This window comes from Apus apus, chromosome 13 (genome assembly GCF_020740795.1).
Source record: "Apus apus isolate bApuApu2 chromosome 13, bApuApu2.pri.cur, whole genome shotgun sequence".
Classification (NCBI taxonomy): domain Eukaryota; kingdom Metazoa; phylum Chordata; class Aves; order Apodiformes; family Apodidae; genus Apus; species Apus apus.
Genome location: NC_067294.1, coordinates 15408240 through 15425969, shown reverse-complemented (window position 1 = coordinate 15425969; position 17730 = coordinate 15408240). Strand labels below are relative to the sequence as shown.

The window sequence follows — 17730 nt, the reverse complement described above, 5'->3', positions numbered from 1 at the left end:
TATAGGGTGATAAGGTTAATTATCCAGCACTGCAGATTTTTTTCCTATCTTCTAGTCCTTTGCTTTATTTTCAAAAAACTCAGCTCTACTGTCATTATATTGACAGGCAATTTTATTAACAGATTTAGAAAAAATCCAACTAAACAACAACAAAAAAAAAAAAAAAAAAAAAAAAAAGAGAGCTGAACTAAACCCAGGTATTGAATATCAAAGTAATATGTTAAGTTTGGGATGCACATCTCCGACTTCTCTGAAACAAGTAGGTCTATTGGAACTGTCTGATTTTTTGGGGGAGATATTGACAGAAGGGTTTAGAAATGTAGTCTTTGTACTGTGTGTTCTTTTCCTAGTAAAGTACATGCAACATTGTTTATTGTTTTGTCACCGCCTGACAGAGATGCTTGTGACCAGCATAAACATTATCCCTCACCTTTGTGAATGTGGTTACTAAAAGAACATGTTCATACAGACCAGACTTCCTCTGTGAATAAGCCTTCAGGACACAATTTTTACCTGACCCACATTTCAAAGAGGATTTCCTACTCAAACACTTTTCATTGGAGCATATTCATTAAATGTGTCCATGTGCAGTTACAGGAAAAAGAGGGAAGAACTCTACAGACCTACCTTTCCTTTGTCAAAGTATTCTATGATCTTCTCATACAAATTCTCTTTCAAGTGTCTATAGGTCTGTGAACACTGGAACTCTGTTGACATGACTTGGGGTACACACTGTTCATCTGACCACTGAGAACAAAAGCACATGAAAAAAAAACCCACAGGATTTTGGAATTCTACATTTCATACACATGTACCTGTTCCCCGAGGTCTGGCCTTCCAGGCTTTTCTAAATGTTTGTTTCCCAGTCCTGTTTACCCTTCCACAAAGAATCTGGGAAAGGCACTAGGAATGTTCTCATTACCCCTTAAAACAAGTGTTGTATTCCATGGTATAACCAGGACTAGACATAATAATTTAAACATCTGTGTTCCTTCCTGCACCTCACCCAAAAGTTTTGCCGTAAATCTATGTGAGAAAATGAGTTAATTTTATTTCAGTGGTGTCATCTTGACTGATTTGGTTTTGGTTTTTGGTTTTTGTAGTAAAACACTTGCATATAATACTCTCTTTGTCTATACCAATACATACAATGTACCTCATTTTTTTATATGACCAGAAAAGTCAAAATGAAGCTGAAGCAAAATAACACTCTGAAGAGCCACATTTATGTGGTCCTTCACTGAAAGAAAAATAAGACATCTCAATTTTTTTGCTGAAGAACATTTAAAATGTTTAATTTTCCCTTGAAATGGAATTGTATCTTCCTGACCATCTCTAGGGATAAAATCAGTTACAATAAGAAAATACATTAGTTACAGTGAAAAATAGTTACCAGCTACAAAAGAATGCAAGCATAATTTGGCAGAGTGATCCATATTATTTAAAATGAAAGGTTAGATGTGCCCTTGTAATAGCTGGAAAAATTGTGTTTCATTTTCATCATTATGTTTGGGATAGTAAGAAATTAGCAAAATTAAAACCACATGGAAGTTAAATGGCTTCAGGATTTCCACACAATATTTTCACTATAAAGTAAAACTACTTTTGCTGTAATATTTAGTTATACCAATATGTGGCTTTTAACCACTTATTAAAAATACAATTTCAACAACCAGTGTTGATGTTGTATGACCTACTGCAGTATTTTTAACCAGAAACTTGAATACCCCTATGGAAAACAATTAATATGCAGTAAAACAGTGATTAAGACAATAACTTTTTAAATGATAAGTTTGGAAATTGCAAAAGCTTGTTTAGATATTGACTTTAGAAAATCTAACCTTCAAGAGCCATGTGTGGAGTAGTAGGGTATATGCTGCTTCTGTGTAATTCTCACAGTCTAAGTGAAGATCTCGTAGTTTATACAAATATCTGTTAGAGGAGAGAACAAGAATTAGACTAAATACTGACATGATTGGAATGCCAAGTGTCAAAAAGTTCTAGAACTCTGTAATGGAAACTTCAGAGATGCTGTGCAGTCTCTACCCAAGGAGTCTTTAGGGACACCCTGAGAGAGATTAAAGCTCTCTGCATTTGTTCAGGCTTCCCTGTGCTCATTTTGTATGCCCTAACATTGTGAACAAAAGGACGAGAAAGAGCTGATCTCCTGGTGTGTTGCTGCCTGCACCACCTCTAAGGGGAAGAACTACCAGACTCAGACTTGTGAGTCCATCACTTCTGCACTGGTACTAGAGATAGCTACCTTGCTCTGGAGCACTTTTCAATTGCACGTAAACTCTTTCCATGTAAATAGATGCAAGCATAAGTAACAAAAGGTAAAGGAGAAAACAGAACACACCAGCCCAGAAAGACAATGCAAGTCCCAGCACAACTCAAAAGGCAGTAGGGGCAGCAGAGCTGTTCTAGGTTACATTTCCAGTGTTCTCCTTGATCCCTAAGGCAGCACCACTGCCACCAGCACAACCATTGCCCCTCATGTGACTTGAGCTGCATCTTTGCCAGCAGCCAGAAAGAAAAAGCACATCCCACCCTCTGACACAACAGGAGGTTTGACACAGGCACTCTGACACCTGGCTCTAGCAATTTAAGGAGTTACCATTCCCAGCTATCAACCCAGCTGAAAAGGTGCCCCCTCAGCGATACCAGGAGCCACTCCAGCCCAAAGCTCCCAGGCTGAGCTCTGAATCACCTTCTGTGCTGATTTCAGTTGAGACTCCAGGCTTGGTGCTGCAAGGGCTGAGGTGCAGGTGGTTCTGCAGATTTTGCAGGAGAGGAGAGGCAGGCAATAGTGAGCTCCTGAACAGCAAGGTTGGCTGCAGCTCATATGCAAAACCATCAGAGATAGCAAGAGGCCAGCTGCCATCAGAAAGAATTTGCCAGCATAATTACAGCCCTTGCAGAGAAATGCTTCACTGGTAACTGCAGTGCATCTAGTGTTGCATATTTAAAGAGACTTGGCAGACTGCACAGTTCTGCAATACTTGAATGTTTTTTCTGCCATTCTCAATGTATGATACACCCTCCCTCAAACCTATAATCTAGCTGCATTTTCTTTACTTAAACCAATAGACGACGAATGTTGAGGGATTTGATCAAATGAAAGTTGATTCTTGGGGAGAAAAGTGCTGCTGATGAATACATGTGACAGATTCCAAATTGCTGAAGGCTAAGCAAACAGTGGAGTAAGAATATAAATGAGGTTATGACAGAGTCATTGTGGGTAGTAAAATAACATTAAGTAACAGAAATGCACTATGGATTACATTATACTTTGTATATAGAAGTACTATGATAAAAACAGAATTCCTAAGAGAACATTATTGCCCTCTCCAAAACAAATCCAAGAGAAAAACTGCCATACCTAATATACATTTCTTCACGATTGATGTCCTTGTAGAAATTCTAGGGACAAAAACATTTTAAAGTTATCTCAATGTCTTTTATTAAAATACAAGATAATATATATGCCAAGGTTTCACTTTTCTTGCAAGTCAGTGTAAGAAAAAATATGTACAGACTATTTAAAGTTTAAACCTGGCACTATTGTTTCAATTTAAATTTTAATTAGCCATTAGTTATTATTATACATGTGTACACTTCTCCTAGTTCACATAGACAGAAAAACTTCTTGTTTCAAAGTTTAAATCACTACTGAGCGAAGTCAACCACTCCTGTCCCCAGGAAGATTTACTTTCATCTTTAGTAAATGGATTCTAAGGCTCTTCCCTGTTCTCAGAAGAATGACAAGAGAGAACACACCAGCAGGTTCACGGTGCAGCTCATGCGGTTGTCCTTGCTTTCATCATTCATCACCGCTCGGTAATCCAGCAGCTTCTCCAAGAGGCCTTTAACTAGGCTGACAAAACTTTCAACCAAGTTAAAAATGCCAGGGTACTGAGAAGCACACTCCCGAAGACTGCAAACACGAAACAGAAGTTATTACAATACTGTGAAAAGCATCAGCTGAAAAAAACCTGTTTGGACCTGAAGGCAAACACTGAATTAGGGTTAAAGCAACTGCAGAATGCACTGGAAATTCCCTTTGTGGGTTAGCAATTGAGACATCCAGAAGACAACTGGGAAAATGAATCAAAAGGGAAAAATGAAACTTTTGCTTTCCCTGTCTGAAAATTACTTCAAATTCAAGGGTATACCCAGATTTTCAGAATGGAGCCACCTGCATCTGTGGCATAACAAACCAAGCTCTCTGGAATGCCACACTTGCACCTTCCTTTCCTGTGTTATTGTACAACAACAAATGGAACAATTATCTCCTTCTCTTTGTACAGCTACATGTAAAAAGAAAGCTCAAACAAATTACATTTTTTTTAAGTAAAAAAATACATTAATGAACCAGACCTCACCAGAGCAATTTGCCCTTGAGAAGTAAGCAAAACTAATATATTTTCTGCAGATTAAAAAAAGCAGTTCTTTTTTGATAAAAATATAGGAAAGTTAGTTTTATACATCATCAGCAGATTCTAGTTTACATTAACAAAATATTAGCATATGTTGTTTCTATAAAGTGCTGAAGTAAGTTAGAAGTAGACATTTCACATGAGAATCATAGCTTTGTTTTCAAAGCTTGAAGTTTAAACATTATAAAATTATTACCAGCATCTCATTAAGGATTATTTTCTTCCTTTGCTAAAGCACTTGTTTCCTCTCCTTAGGATTCTGTTTTTCCATTGGGATTCTCTCTGACCTACTGTGTTGTATCTATATAAAAATTTCTGTGCACACAAACACATGTTTATACATGCATTTATTTGGTCTGGCTGAGATGGAGTTAATTTCCTCACAGCAGCCCTCCGGGGGCTGTGCTCTGTGTGGGTAGCTAGCAAGGTGCTAGCAAGGTGCTAGCAAGGTGCTAGCAAGGTGCTGCTGACACAGCAGGGCTCTGGCTGCTGCTGGGCAGAGCTTGGCACAGCACTGAGGACAATTGTCCTGCATCACCCTCATCCCCAAGGGCCAGTGGGCTGGGGGTGAGCAGGACCTGGGGAGGGGATATAGCCAGGAAAGCTGATCCAAAGTGACCAAAGGGATGTTCCACACCATAGGACCTCTGCTCAGCTAAGAGAAATGAGGAGGAGCAGGGGGTGTTTTTTATTACAGTATTTGTACCTCAGTACTGTGTGTACTAAGGCTCCACTTCCCTGGAAGTGGCTGGACACGACCTGCTGATGGGAAGGAGAGAATAAAGCTTTTGCTTTCCTTTCCCCTTCCATGCATGGCTCTTTGCCCTATTAAACTGCTCTTTTTTTGACTCACGAGTTCTTTTCCACCTCAATTTCTTTCCCCCATCCTACCGAGGAGGGGGAAGGATAGAATGGCTTGGTGGGCACCAGGTACCCAGCCAAGGTCAATCCATCACAAAGCACAAAGTAATTACATGTATATTTGGCATATTCTATTAACAACATCAAAAAATTACCATGTATTCTCACAGGAAAATAGTAAAAACAAACTAGCAATTGCAAAATTACCCTTGAAACTATGCTGTGTCCTTAAGCTGAGCAATTTCAATGACACATTATTCTTAATTTATGATCTCTTAGAGTTTCATTAGCATTGTTCAATTTAAATGCAAATATATTTAATAATTTATTATTAATATTTAAATGCACTAATCTTTTTTAAACTTTCATTATAAATTATTACATTTTAATTAATTACAAAAAAAATTTTGTACTCTTCAAAATTATTTAAAACTTATCCAGAAAATAGATACTCATATTAATATCAACTCCAAGGAAATCCTTGAAGCTCTGACCTAAAACGGGACCTCAGCAAAGCACCCGGTCTCAAATTTCTAACTCAAAGCACAAACAGCACCTAATGTTTATGCCTCCCATTGTACAGCTCCACAAGGGAGTTATTTTTTTAAGACAGAGAAGCATGTACATACACCTCTGAAACAATATTTCTGTTGTACAAGATGTGTCAGACAGAAGCTAAGAGATAGAAGCAGAACACTGGTTGTAAAGAAAGTAAGAAAGCCTCAGAATCACGTACAAGACTGGAATCCTCTACCAGAAAAACTGTGTTATTTTACATATCTAAGTATCAAAAAACAGTAAGATGCTACCAAAGAAGAGCAGAGTCAGCATTTAAGGGACTATTATGCATTTTTGCCATAGGTTCACTTGGGTGACAGCAAACAAGCTCTGAATATTACACCTGACTGTGAAATGACCATGGCTCACCAAAGCGTCTCATTTCTTTCCAATACAAATAGGAAAACAACCATAAACCACAAGCTATTGCTAGATCTCACCCAGGATACAGCAGATCACTCCAGTCACTAAAGAAGATGACCTGGAGTACACACAGAGAACTACAAAATGAACAGGAGAGGGGAACACTTGTCTCGTGAATAAATAATTGTCTTTATACAATAACCCAAGTAAAAAGGACCCATGAAACTTCGGAAGTTTTGTTCAAACAAGACAAGCAAACAACGTTACCCAGAGAAGCAGAGAGTAAAAGAGAAACAGAATAAATTACTGTGTCCCCTGTGAGTAAAACAAGAAATAACTGGCTTAAACTGAGGCAGGGAAGATGTACTATGGATATTTGGAAAAAAAAAAAAAAAAACTTACTAGCAGCGAGGCAAGTTTAGCACTGCAATAAATGTCCACTGTGTCAGCTGAATCCCCAGTGTTAGAGGTGATGAATTGCAGTGACAGTTGAGGCAGGCAGGCTGGTTCAGGCTCTGCAGCAGAGTGATCAAGAGAACTCTGTGCTTGCAGACCTGTTCTCAGTCATACCAAGAGCCAGTCTGAACACCTCCGCTCCCCCTCTTACCTATCCTGAGACCCAAAGCCCAACAGTAAGCATTCAAAATTGAAAAATTAGATTATTGCTCTCAGTTTGCATCCTTATTGCATGTTAGGAATAAAACATTTAAGTTGTTTTATTTAAATTATAGTTCTTTGAGATGTTAGCATTCAATTAGAAAATAATTATGTATTATTTACATAAAATAACACATATTACTATTTCATCATATCGTTTCCACAAAAAGTACACTTTTTTTTCCACTGTGGTATACACAGAAATTTCGTGCTTCATCTGGTGAGGGACATGGCTGTAAACACTACTACTGCTCAAAAATACACTATATACAGGGTAGCAGGCTTTGAGAAGGTAAAAATAAACACACTCCTTGTCACAAAGCCTGTACCGATTTTGTGAAGTGGCCAAAGTGCTAGAGTATTTTGCAACTTAGTAACTATCAGGTCACCAAGTGAACGATGCACTTTCTTGCTGTTACAGTGTCAAGCACAAGCTCGGAGCAAGTTCTCAGAGGCAGGCATGAGCATTCCACCACTGCCCAGCAACCACCAGCGAAGACACAGCTCTTAAGTCTGAGAATAAAACTGAATGTGGGCAGCCAAGAAGAGGAGGAGATGCTGTATCAGGCTTTGGGATTGTTAGAAATACAGAAATATTTTTATTAAACTGTAGCACTTCATAATATTCTCATTCCAGGAGTCACGTTATGTAACTTATCTTGGAGTACAATCTAGACATTGGGAAAAGCAACTCAGGCATTTTAAAATACCTTTTTCTTATTAGTGTGAAATAGGACCAACAGAGGCTCTAGAGAAAAATGGAGAAAGACTGAAAAAGTGGGGGTTTTCATTATCTTGGTTCGAAAGCTGGACAGAGAAACACAGGATAGGTGTAATTTCTTCATAACTTACAACCAAAATTCTGAAAATCAACCAGGAAAATAGTTTCAGTGAGCAAAACTCCAGTTCAAACCATGTTTACTGAACCAGTATGCTATTTTCAGTCCTATGATTAAATATATATATATAATATAGCTGCTAAGACATTGTTTTCACGTGAGACTACCTGCTTGAGAAGTGGGAACAAAGATAAAAACACATCCTGAAAACATTTGTTCCCACGAGGTACTTACATGGACTCAAACAACTGCACGTAGTGCTCATCCCCTCGTCCTCCTTCCACTTCATGGTCCAGCTTCAAAATTATTTCATTTTCAAACTAATAAAGAAAGAAAAATCAAAGCACTGAACAGATATCCAGAGGTCAAACAAATTTCAATACGACATCTAAAGCATATCTTTGTATCATTGTATCACATAGTCTGAAGGGTTAAAAGCTTGAATATTCCACCCATAATGTTCCCAGAGAAAACTAAATTGTTCAGTAGAAACAGCAATCTCCATTTTATAATGTGAGTCGAAGGAAAGGACTACTACATCAGTACTAGTTCTTAATTATTTTACTAGGAGTGTCAAATAAGTGGGAAATTTTATATTTATATAATATTTCATATATTCTGTATATATCGCATTTTATACATATTATATAGAGAGAGAAACAGAAAAAAAAAATTACTCTGGCTGTTCCAAGCTGAAAAAGAAGTTTAAAGGGCTTAAAATTAGTTTCCATGTGTAAGTAGAATGTGTATTAGTGTATAAATGTGTATTAGTAGCATTAGTAACACAGGTACCCAGCAGTTTCAGGACAAGGCAGTATTAAGCAAAAACATCCAATCCAGTCATTTCCTAGAGCTGAAGCCTGTGGTCTTTGTGCAGTATGACAGAAATCTGTACCAGTTAAAAATCATCTACCTCTTAAATCCCTTCTAGTACTTATTCAGCAGTTAGAGAACTGATTACTTCTCTGAGAAGCAATCATTTCCCAGATGCTGGACCTGAACAAAAAACCTCTTCCTAAGCATCTTTCCTGCAGTTTCTCAACAAGCTGCAAAAAAAAAAAAAAGCCAGTTACTTCAGCTGAAATAAATAAAAAAGCTGGCAGAAATACTGCAAAAAGTTTTTGTGTGTCTGTGGCAAAATCAAGCCCTGGAATGGGTATTTCTCTTCTAACTTAAACAGAAAGTGCTTCATTGTCACTGGCACCAATTTGGCTTTAAAACCACCTGCTTATCTAATAGGTCCCAGAAATCTCCCCATCTCTGAACACACTTCAGTAGGAACCCAGAAAACATCTCCGTTTTTTCTACATGGTCTGAAGCACCAAGCCACACAAACTTGGTTTCTGCTAATGGGATGATGTCTCAACTTCCTGAAATCCTTAAGCATAATAGAATTTTAAGAACTGAGAGTGAGAAATATGAGTATTTACAGCAACCGTAAACCACACACACCAGAAGAGCTTGCTGAGAAGACCTATATTCACTCATTTTGTAGCCTTTTAGAGTTATTAGCTCAGAAAGATACAAGACTTAAATAAACTCACCAAGAATAAACATCTATCCCCCAACCTTACCAATAGCTATGGAAAGCCAAGAACACAGCATAGGTCAGCACTATTTTCTGACACATGAAAGAAAGCAAATACTGAAAACTTTCCCAGGTGCGCCCAGCAATTGGTGGAACCAACAAGAGACACTAAATTGAACACACCAAACAAAACCAGAATAATTTACTGGAACAATAATATCAACACAGATGAACTAAACTTTTCTAAGCCAAGTTAAATCCTTCATGTCACTTGCATCCATGTTTATTTCAATAATATCTTCATTTACTCTGCAAAGAGTTAATTTTGGTTTTTTTAAGTTTGGTTTGGTTTCTGTTTGTTGGTTTTTTGTTGTTTGTTTGTTGGGTTTTTTGTTGTTGTTGGTTTTTTTAGTTCTTTAAAGTAAGTCTTTTCTATCTTTTGGCTTTACATTATCAGTTAGAACAAATAGCACTAGGTTGCTTGATGATCTATCTTTGAAAAATCTAAATAAAATGTACTACCTGATCTTTCAAGAAAAGATGGGTTATCAAAATGTGGAGGACAAGATTCTTTTCACACCATGTGTCCAACACTTAAACAACCACCTTCCCTTTACATCCAAAGGAGACAGGGAAATATTTGCAGGATTAATTCTATTCACAGATGTTGAACATAAACTGGACTAATTGCTTTTCCAACATCCTTATTTCTCTGAGCTCATGATAGAGCACTGATGGATAAACTTAATAGATATTAATGGCTTCCTCTCTACATCTTCAATCAGAGTTAAAATGACAAGTTTATATAACTTTTCTTCTTGTGAATAAAATACCTTAGTGTGCAATACACCTATGTATGTGCTCCATTCCACAAAATATATGTGTAAATATATATACAAGTATATTAGACATATATCCCAATGTATGTCATTCTTGAGGTAACCTGAGGTGAAATTTTGTTTTTTTATGGGATTATTTTATTTTCTAGAAATAGCAAAATAAAATTCCTGATTGTTAAATTTAAACAGCTTTATATCCTTACTACACATATATTGCATGTGTAAAGAAGGACCCAGGCTCTTGAGTTAGCCCCAATCTAACATGTATGTCCACCCAGAATGGAGCACTATCAAGCACCACCACAAGTTCACTAAATCAATCCTTTTTTGTGAAGTTTATTGAATCACGTGGCAGGTACCAGACAAGCTCTAGTTCCAGAGCCCTCAGGCAAACTCTCTGACCCTTATTCTAGCACCTTACTGTTGTCATTGTGACAAAAGTTTTGCTTAAGGCCAACTTAATCACTCTGGAGACCCTACACTCACTCTCACAAGAGCCTTTCCTTTTGCTTTCGACATTTTGAGTTTTATTTCCTGTAAGCAGAAAAGCCCCCACAAAAATATTTATGAGAAATAAACTGATTACATGATATCTTTATAAATTTTCACACAAAATATTTTTAATTACCTTTTTGAATTCTCCTGTCCTTTGATATTCACAAAGCATCATGTCAAAGAAAATTGGGATTGTAGCCTTCCGTAGCTCAACTTCTGGAATAAGAGTCATTTCCAAGATGGGTCCAACCATCCCCGGAATAAAGCAAATTTTATTCTGGCCTGAAACAGAAATGCAAACCATCTACCTTCTAAAGTCTGACAACTTAGTCACTCATCTCTCTTCTCTCTCAAAAGCATGTTAATGGATATAGTTTCATTCTAAACTCACTCAGCGCCAGAAATAATCATGTGTATCAGCTGACTAGACAGGTTCAGTGAACATCCCAGTTTTTCAGCTTTTGACATGTCCTTTTAGATACTTGGAGTAAGAAACCTAAGCAGCCCCAGATTCTCTCAGAAGTTTTGTGCCACATGGCAGTGCCACATGGTGAAACCTTTCTAGTTTGTGGAGGAGGAAAACACTGCTTGTTTTCATTTCTGAATAACATCAAACACTTCAACCAGTAACTCAAGTGAACCAATGCATCAAGCACTCACAAGCAGTAACAGAAACACTTTCCACACAATTCCTAAAACCACACAAAATTATCTTGCAGCACAACTGTTACATCAGCTGCCTGTGAAAACCCCAATCAACAACAATCTCAACCAGGTCCAAGATGTTCTTCAAACGCTGCTTGTTTCTGGAGAAAGAAAAAATAAGTGATGCATGGAGCAGACCATCATTGAGATGAAATGGCCCATATAAGAATGTCAATACTCACTAAAGTTGTAAGGAGATAAAATATTCTCATGAACAAGCATGACTAGACTAAAAAATAATCTGATTCTAATTGTCCTCTCACAAGCATGTCACACTAATGTTACTCTAAACACAACTGAACTATGACTTCTACAGTTTTATGCAAGTTTGTTTTGTTGGGGTTTTTTATGCTGTGAATGTATCTCCCAGATCTGTTTTACATTTAAGATGTTCTAGTGCTTTTCAGAACACCGATTCCTTTTTGTTATAGCTACAGAAGGAGCCTGAAAATTACAGAAAATGATTGGAAAGGACATTTATAATTACTTGAGAATTTTTGCATGTTAGTATGAAACATTTCTCCATCTGTATGCCTCACTTTTTCCATTGGGTATGTGAGACAATATTATTTCAATGAAGTAATAATGCATTTGAATATCAGAAAACAATCCTTTGCTCTTCAATATTATGCCAGACAAAACTGTTAAAGGTCCTTATATGTTTATAAAGCTAACGTGTTGGCTTTTTTTTAAGAGGGACTGTCAGGTTCAGCACAAGTAGGATGCAAGCAGCAAATCTCAAATATACACAAGGGCCAGAGGGCTTCTGCAAGACCTGTTGGACTTCATGGGAAAATGGAAACTTGAAAGTTTATTTTACAAAACAGACGTTAATGGTTCTAGAATCAAGAGTTCATATAGAAATAATTATTTTGAAATTTACACTACCAGTATCAAAAAGGATGACAATATTAATCTAGGATATTAATGACTAGGCTGGAAACAGGTTTAAGAGTTGGCCACTTAATCAGCAGACATATCAAATCCTTTGAAATCTTGACAATCTTTTTGATAAATCAGAGTTCATTGAGCCTGCTAATTTCCAGAATGGTAGATTTAGACTGAGCAGTAACTGTCTAAGGAAAAATTTATTGGGTTCTCAATTTCAGTAAAATAAGGTTTCTGAAATCTGATTTCAGGCATCTTTGAATTCTGAGAGAGGGCTGTGAGCTCTCAGAAACAACAAATAAGAGGCAGTCAAACAATATCTCATGTCAGTTCCAAGATTAAGCATGGGAGTAAAAACATATTTTAAGTTCAAATAATAGAAATCTTTATAAAAAAAATTAATGTCAGATATTTTTCAATGAATCAAGCAAGATGCTACAGATCCAGCTGCAATCGAGTTCATTTGCCTACTCACCAAGTTTGTACCACATGTCACGGATAGCAAAGCCAATTAAACGTCTCATATCTCCATATCTAGAAGAAAAAAAAGAAATAGGAAAGGTATCTTTATCATTATCTTTATCAGCATTTTACTACAAAATTACAGACAAAGCAAAGTACAAAGTTTTGCTTACTTGTTCTGGATTTTGTTGTATTTTGCATGGGAAAAGTTTTCTAGCTGCAGTGAATCTTGGGTAATAAATGCCACAGCCAAATGAAAATAGTTGTTCCACAGCTGTAAATTAAATATAAGGAAATTATAATAGTTTTGAGAAGTGCAGGAATAATATTAAACTACGTATAATGCTGAATAATTTATTAAACTAAATGATGCAAGTAATATGAGATTTTTATATTATGCACTGATGTGCATTATTAGTATTATGCAATTAGCAGAAAAGCAAGAAAGATTGATTTTAATAACCACTCCTGCACATTTACTCTTAAGAACACAGTAGCTGAACAAATATAGCTAAAGAAAACATTCATATGAGATTCATTAGCTCACAAAATTAAACCATGAACCACAGCAGGACCAGTGAAATACACTTCATGTCAGCAAATCTCTACAACATGGAGGTAAAAGCACCCAATGTAATTCCCCTGTTTTTGAGACCTACTTCAAAAGGCTTTTTCTGTCTTCTCTTTGGATTCTAACTGAACAATTTGTGTGAAATTCCCATGTATTTTAAGAGCTCTCTACATGAAACAATAACAAATTAAACCCCTAAATAACTACTGTTAGTACTGAGCCATGTACTTGAACTAGAAGAAAAACCCTTAAATTTCCAATGCACAACCCTGTGTTTCTGAAAGCAAATAACTTGCTTTCCAGCTAATCAAAATGAAGCACTTCTCTCCCACCTTAGAAATGGAAACAAAAAAAGAAACTTCTGTCAGAAGCACAATTTAAGGAAGTAAATATTATTTTCAGATGCTCCTAAGCAGACAGCAATGGCTTTAGGCACTACTTTTAAAAACACAGTTGCAATTAAAATATGGGTATTGGGTATCAGTGAGACATAAGAAAGGCAACAGTAAATGTATTCAGTGTCAATGTAAAGGATGGAAACAAAACACATACTTACAGAGCTTTTAATCTTGTATTGTGAAAAACAAGCATAGATTGGGAAACCACACTAAATAGTCAGGAAATATAATGTTCCATCAAAATTTTAAGTTACCTTTGTCCTTTATAACCTGGAATAATCTCTTGGGCACAAATAACTAGGAAAACTGGATAACAACACACAAAACCACACAAAAATTACAGACATTTCCTATAATAAATAAAATTCTCAACCATCCCATATAATGTGAAGAAGATCCTACATCTAATTTATTCCCCCTTCAAGGCCCAGATGAAGCTCTCCTTAGCTGACTTGCTTATTTACAAGCCTTTAGTAGATCTTCTGCCTTTAAGTATTTACAGTCCAGACAGCAGAGTTATCTGGTGTAGATATTACAGACTCAAGTAGCATTTCACTGGAGACAGTTATTTATCTGTTATATACCACACCATTCAAAGGTGCTCTGAACTCACCCAATTCAATCATAGCCTTATTAAAAACTGCATTTGGATATGAGTACTACTAAGGCAGCAGCTTCCCTTCCCTCAATATAAACATTGAAAGAGTGTTCAAATCTAATTTTTGACAGTATACTAATAATACCTAGTAATTAAGAGCACTTTCCCGCAGGATAGATGTTATTTGTGCCCTGATAGGTTCATTTCCCAGCCCTATCAAAAATTCTAGAAGATTAATTTGGTCAGTTTAGAGTATTCAGTTCCTTTAGAAGCTGCACATGGATCTTTAGGGAAGATACTTTGCATATAACAGTTACACCTGTAAAATGGAAAATTTCTCAAATTGTTCTAGATTGTGGGGAGAATTACTACAGTTCATGGCCTATTCATTCACTTAATTCAAGGTTCAATGTCACCTTTGTCAGAGACACACCCTGAAGACTCAATATCCTTGTTTATAAAACACATTCCCATTTGTCTTTGATGGTTGAAAAAATACAATCCTTTGCATTCCAACAGCATAATCCAGTTAAGGCCTTGCAAACTTTTAAGTACCAAAAATAACTTTAAGACCCTGTGAGGCAAGGCACAGTAGTCTCTCAAAAGTAAAAAAATACAGAAGATTATTGAAACATAGTTTTAAAATATATATTAAAAAATGCTTATGAGACCTTTGTTTTCTTTTAGCCCAGAATGACATTTCAAGATGTTTTGCATTTGAACAGCCAGTTATCTTACAGAGGCAAGGCTGAAGTGAAGGAGCACAGGGACAGGAGAGGACCAGAGCTCTTGTGCTCTCATTTGCAGGATACTCTCACTTTGCTGCTTGCTGACCTGAACTCCTGAGCTGAGGTGTTGGCTAGGGACAGCGTACAAAGCTAGAGCTGAGGAGTGACCCTTCTCTGTAATTGCAAACTCCTACTAAGATGCAGCATGTGCCAGTAACAGCACAGGTTGGCTTAGTGTGTTTTAACTTTTCAAAATGTGGGGACAGGCTGGCTGAGCACGGTGATACCACAGATTAGGGAGCCTGGGAACGTCAGCACCCCTCAATGGAGGGCTAAGAGGACTTAAAAAAAAAAGAGGTGCTCTCATTCAATTTTTTTTCCAGAAAACATACGCTGCCTTCCCCCTAGAAAATGTGACAGCTGCTGTACTGGAAAATGTGGAAGTGATTTAGTCAGAGACCTCTTGCCACCTCACAAAGAGGTGGAGATCGGGATGATTTTTCAGGATAATTACCAAAAGTCAATGCTGCTGCCTTCTCCTCCACACACTTTTAAATCAACACCTCTTTTGCACTAATGCCTGCATTCAAGCCATTGTTTTCTCTCCAGATATCTGTGCTTAATTCTTTTTGATAACATAGGAGAAAAATGAAGCCTTCAGAAGACTTTTCAATTTTAAAATAATAATAATAATTTCAGATTGCAAATATAAGTGTTTCAACTTTTTTCTTGAAAAATTATGTTGAAAGCAAGTTCAGCCCCTTAAGACCAGCAGACAAATACATTTCAGATAGATACTGGGTTAATTACTTTGATTTTGTAGAAAAGTGGCACTTAAAAACTTCCTGCATGTATGGTTAATTGCAAACTCCATGTAGTTACTATAGTTACAGTTTTAAACAACTCCTGTTTTAAATAAATTGCTTAATTAGATCAATAACAGCTACTGAAACTCAGTCACAAAGATAGCACACACGATCGCATAATGAAGTCTTAAGACTCCACGCCAACATTCATAAAGGTTATTCTGCATTTTCTTTTAGAATATCACTCTAGAAAAATACAAACTGCTAAACAGACGAATTAGCAAGATGTGAAGACTAAAAATACAGACTAATTTAGCAATTGAAAACATTAAAGACTGTGTAAAAGAAGCACTGCATTTTGTCTAAGTGGATTCTTAAATACATTTTTCATAGTTACAGGTCATTCAAAAATTCTGCAAGTTACAAACAGATTATTTAGGGCTTATTCCTGCCGTATAGAGACTGGTCCATGACAGCTGTAGTGTTGGTGTTTTTTTTGAAATGAAAGAGAGAATATTAAGCATTTCAAAGTAAAGAAAGAATTATCAAAATATTTTAGGACCTCTGCCGAAATTTCTTTGCATTGGTTATGTACCTCAAAAGGACAGAACAAAGGTAGAAAACTTGCAGTTTAATGAAAATAAGTTTACAGAAGCTTTGAAGAAACAGCACATTATATAAACTAACAAAGGTTAGTTTATACATTTTATTCATTTCCAGTCTTTGAAGATTTTAATGCAACAGTTCCATTCCCTACTTGGTTTTGTCATATGCCTCTTGTTTAATGATGCAACTTAAAAAAATACTTGCAAATTATTTCTACCTTTCCTATGTGTGTAAATATCCCAAACCTCTGAAATAAGGCACTATACACTAAAAATTAGTTTCATGTAGGCAAAATCTTCCAGAATTGATATCCTGTGAATTTCTTTCCTTTCTGAGCAATGAGTCTATAGCCCAAAGGAATTTTCTGATGAACATTACAAAATCAATTACTTAGCAAAGGTGACTGCAGGAAGACCCAGATATTTGTTGGTTAAAGGACCAAAGATGAACTCTGCAGTTTGATAGCTTTCAAATGTACAATATTATGTCAATCACTATCACATATATATTTGCACAATCTAGCTTGTATCTTTCCTGTGTATTTCTAGTGCAGTGAAGCTTTTGATTTTGGCATTTCTAGCCAAAGATGTAAAAATAAAGTTGCACAACTCTGTGATACTAAAGTATATTAATTACTTCTCAGTTATCAATGTTGCCTAGTGCTTACAAGAAAGATAGGAAAAAGATGAAGCATAAGCATTTTCTTTTAAATCAGACTGACAGGGAATGTGCACTATGCCTTTTATAATAAAATTCTGTGGCAGGAATATAAATTATTAATATGAAATTAAGACTGCTGTAACAGTACAGATTTAGAAATATAATCCTTTCTAATGCCCTGTAAAACTGCAGCTAACAGAGAGGAAAGGTAGGCAGGAACGGGAATCAATAGCACTCTGTTTTCCAAAATAGAAACCCTATGATAGCTGTGCCTGATCACAATAAAATGGTTTCTGTTTGTTCAGTCCTCCCTGTCCCTAATATGCCAGAAGCTGCCATCTTCAATCAGAAACCTTATAAGTGGGATGTTGCACAAAAAAAGTAATTTCAAGGAATCAAGTGGCATTAATGGTGGCAATGGATGCTGACATGGACGTGCTCAGTTGCTGAATGGAAATACTGAGCAGAGCAAGGCTCCCAAAGCCAGAGCTGGTGGAACCACAAGTTGAGAGTGACAGTAGAGTGAAAACTCTCTTCTCTTAGACACTTCTCACCTTAGAGAAAGAGAACACCTAGCTAATGACATCAGCTACTAACAGAAACAAAAAAAAAAGTCATATCAAATCTAAACAGGTTCTACAAAGGTAGCAGTGCACACTGGAAAACGTAACTGAAATTTGGAAGTGAATCTTTCAGCACTGTTCTCTTCATTTTTTAATTTATAGAAAA

At 36.5% G+C, this 17730-nt stretch overlaps 1 protein-coding gene across 1 annotated transcript in view; it reads right to left on the bottom strand.

Annotated features, from left to right (window-relative positions):
- Window positions 1-17730, bottom strand: part of DOCK2 (dedicator of cytokinesis 2) — a 148185-nt gene that overhangs the window by 20333 nt on the left and 110122 nt on the right. Inside the window, exons 31-38 of the mRNA XM_051631280.1 lie at window positions 12808-12908; window positions 12648-12706; window positions 10713-10861; window positions 7952-8037; window positions 3781-3937; window positions 3383-3423; window positions 1842-1932; window positions 628-747 (exon numbers count right to left, since the gene is read on the bottom strand). Coding sequence (XP_051487240.1) covers window positions 628-747; window positions 1842-1932; window positions 3383-3423; window positions 3781-3937; window positions 7952-8037; window positions 10713-10861; window positions 12648-12706; window positions 12808-12908 — 804 coding nt within the window. The remainder of the gene's footprint in view (window positions 1-627; window positions 748-1841; window positions 1933-3382; window positions 3424-3780; window positions 3938-7951; window positions 8038-10712; window positions 10862-12647; window positions 12707-12807; window positions 12909-17730) is intronic.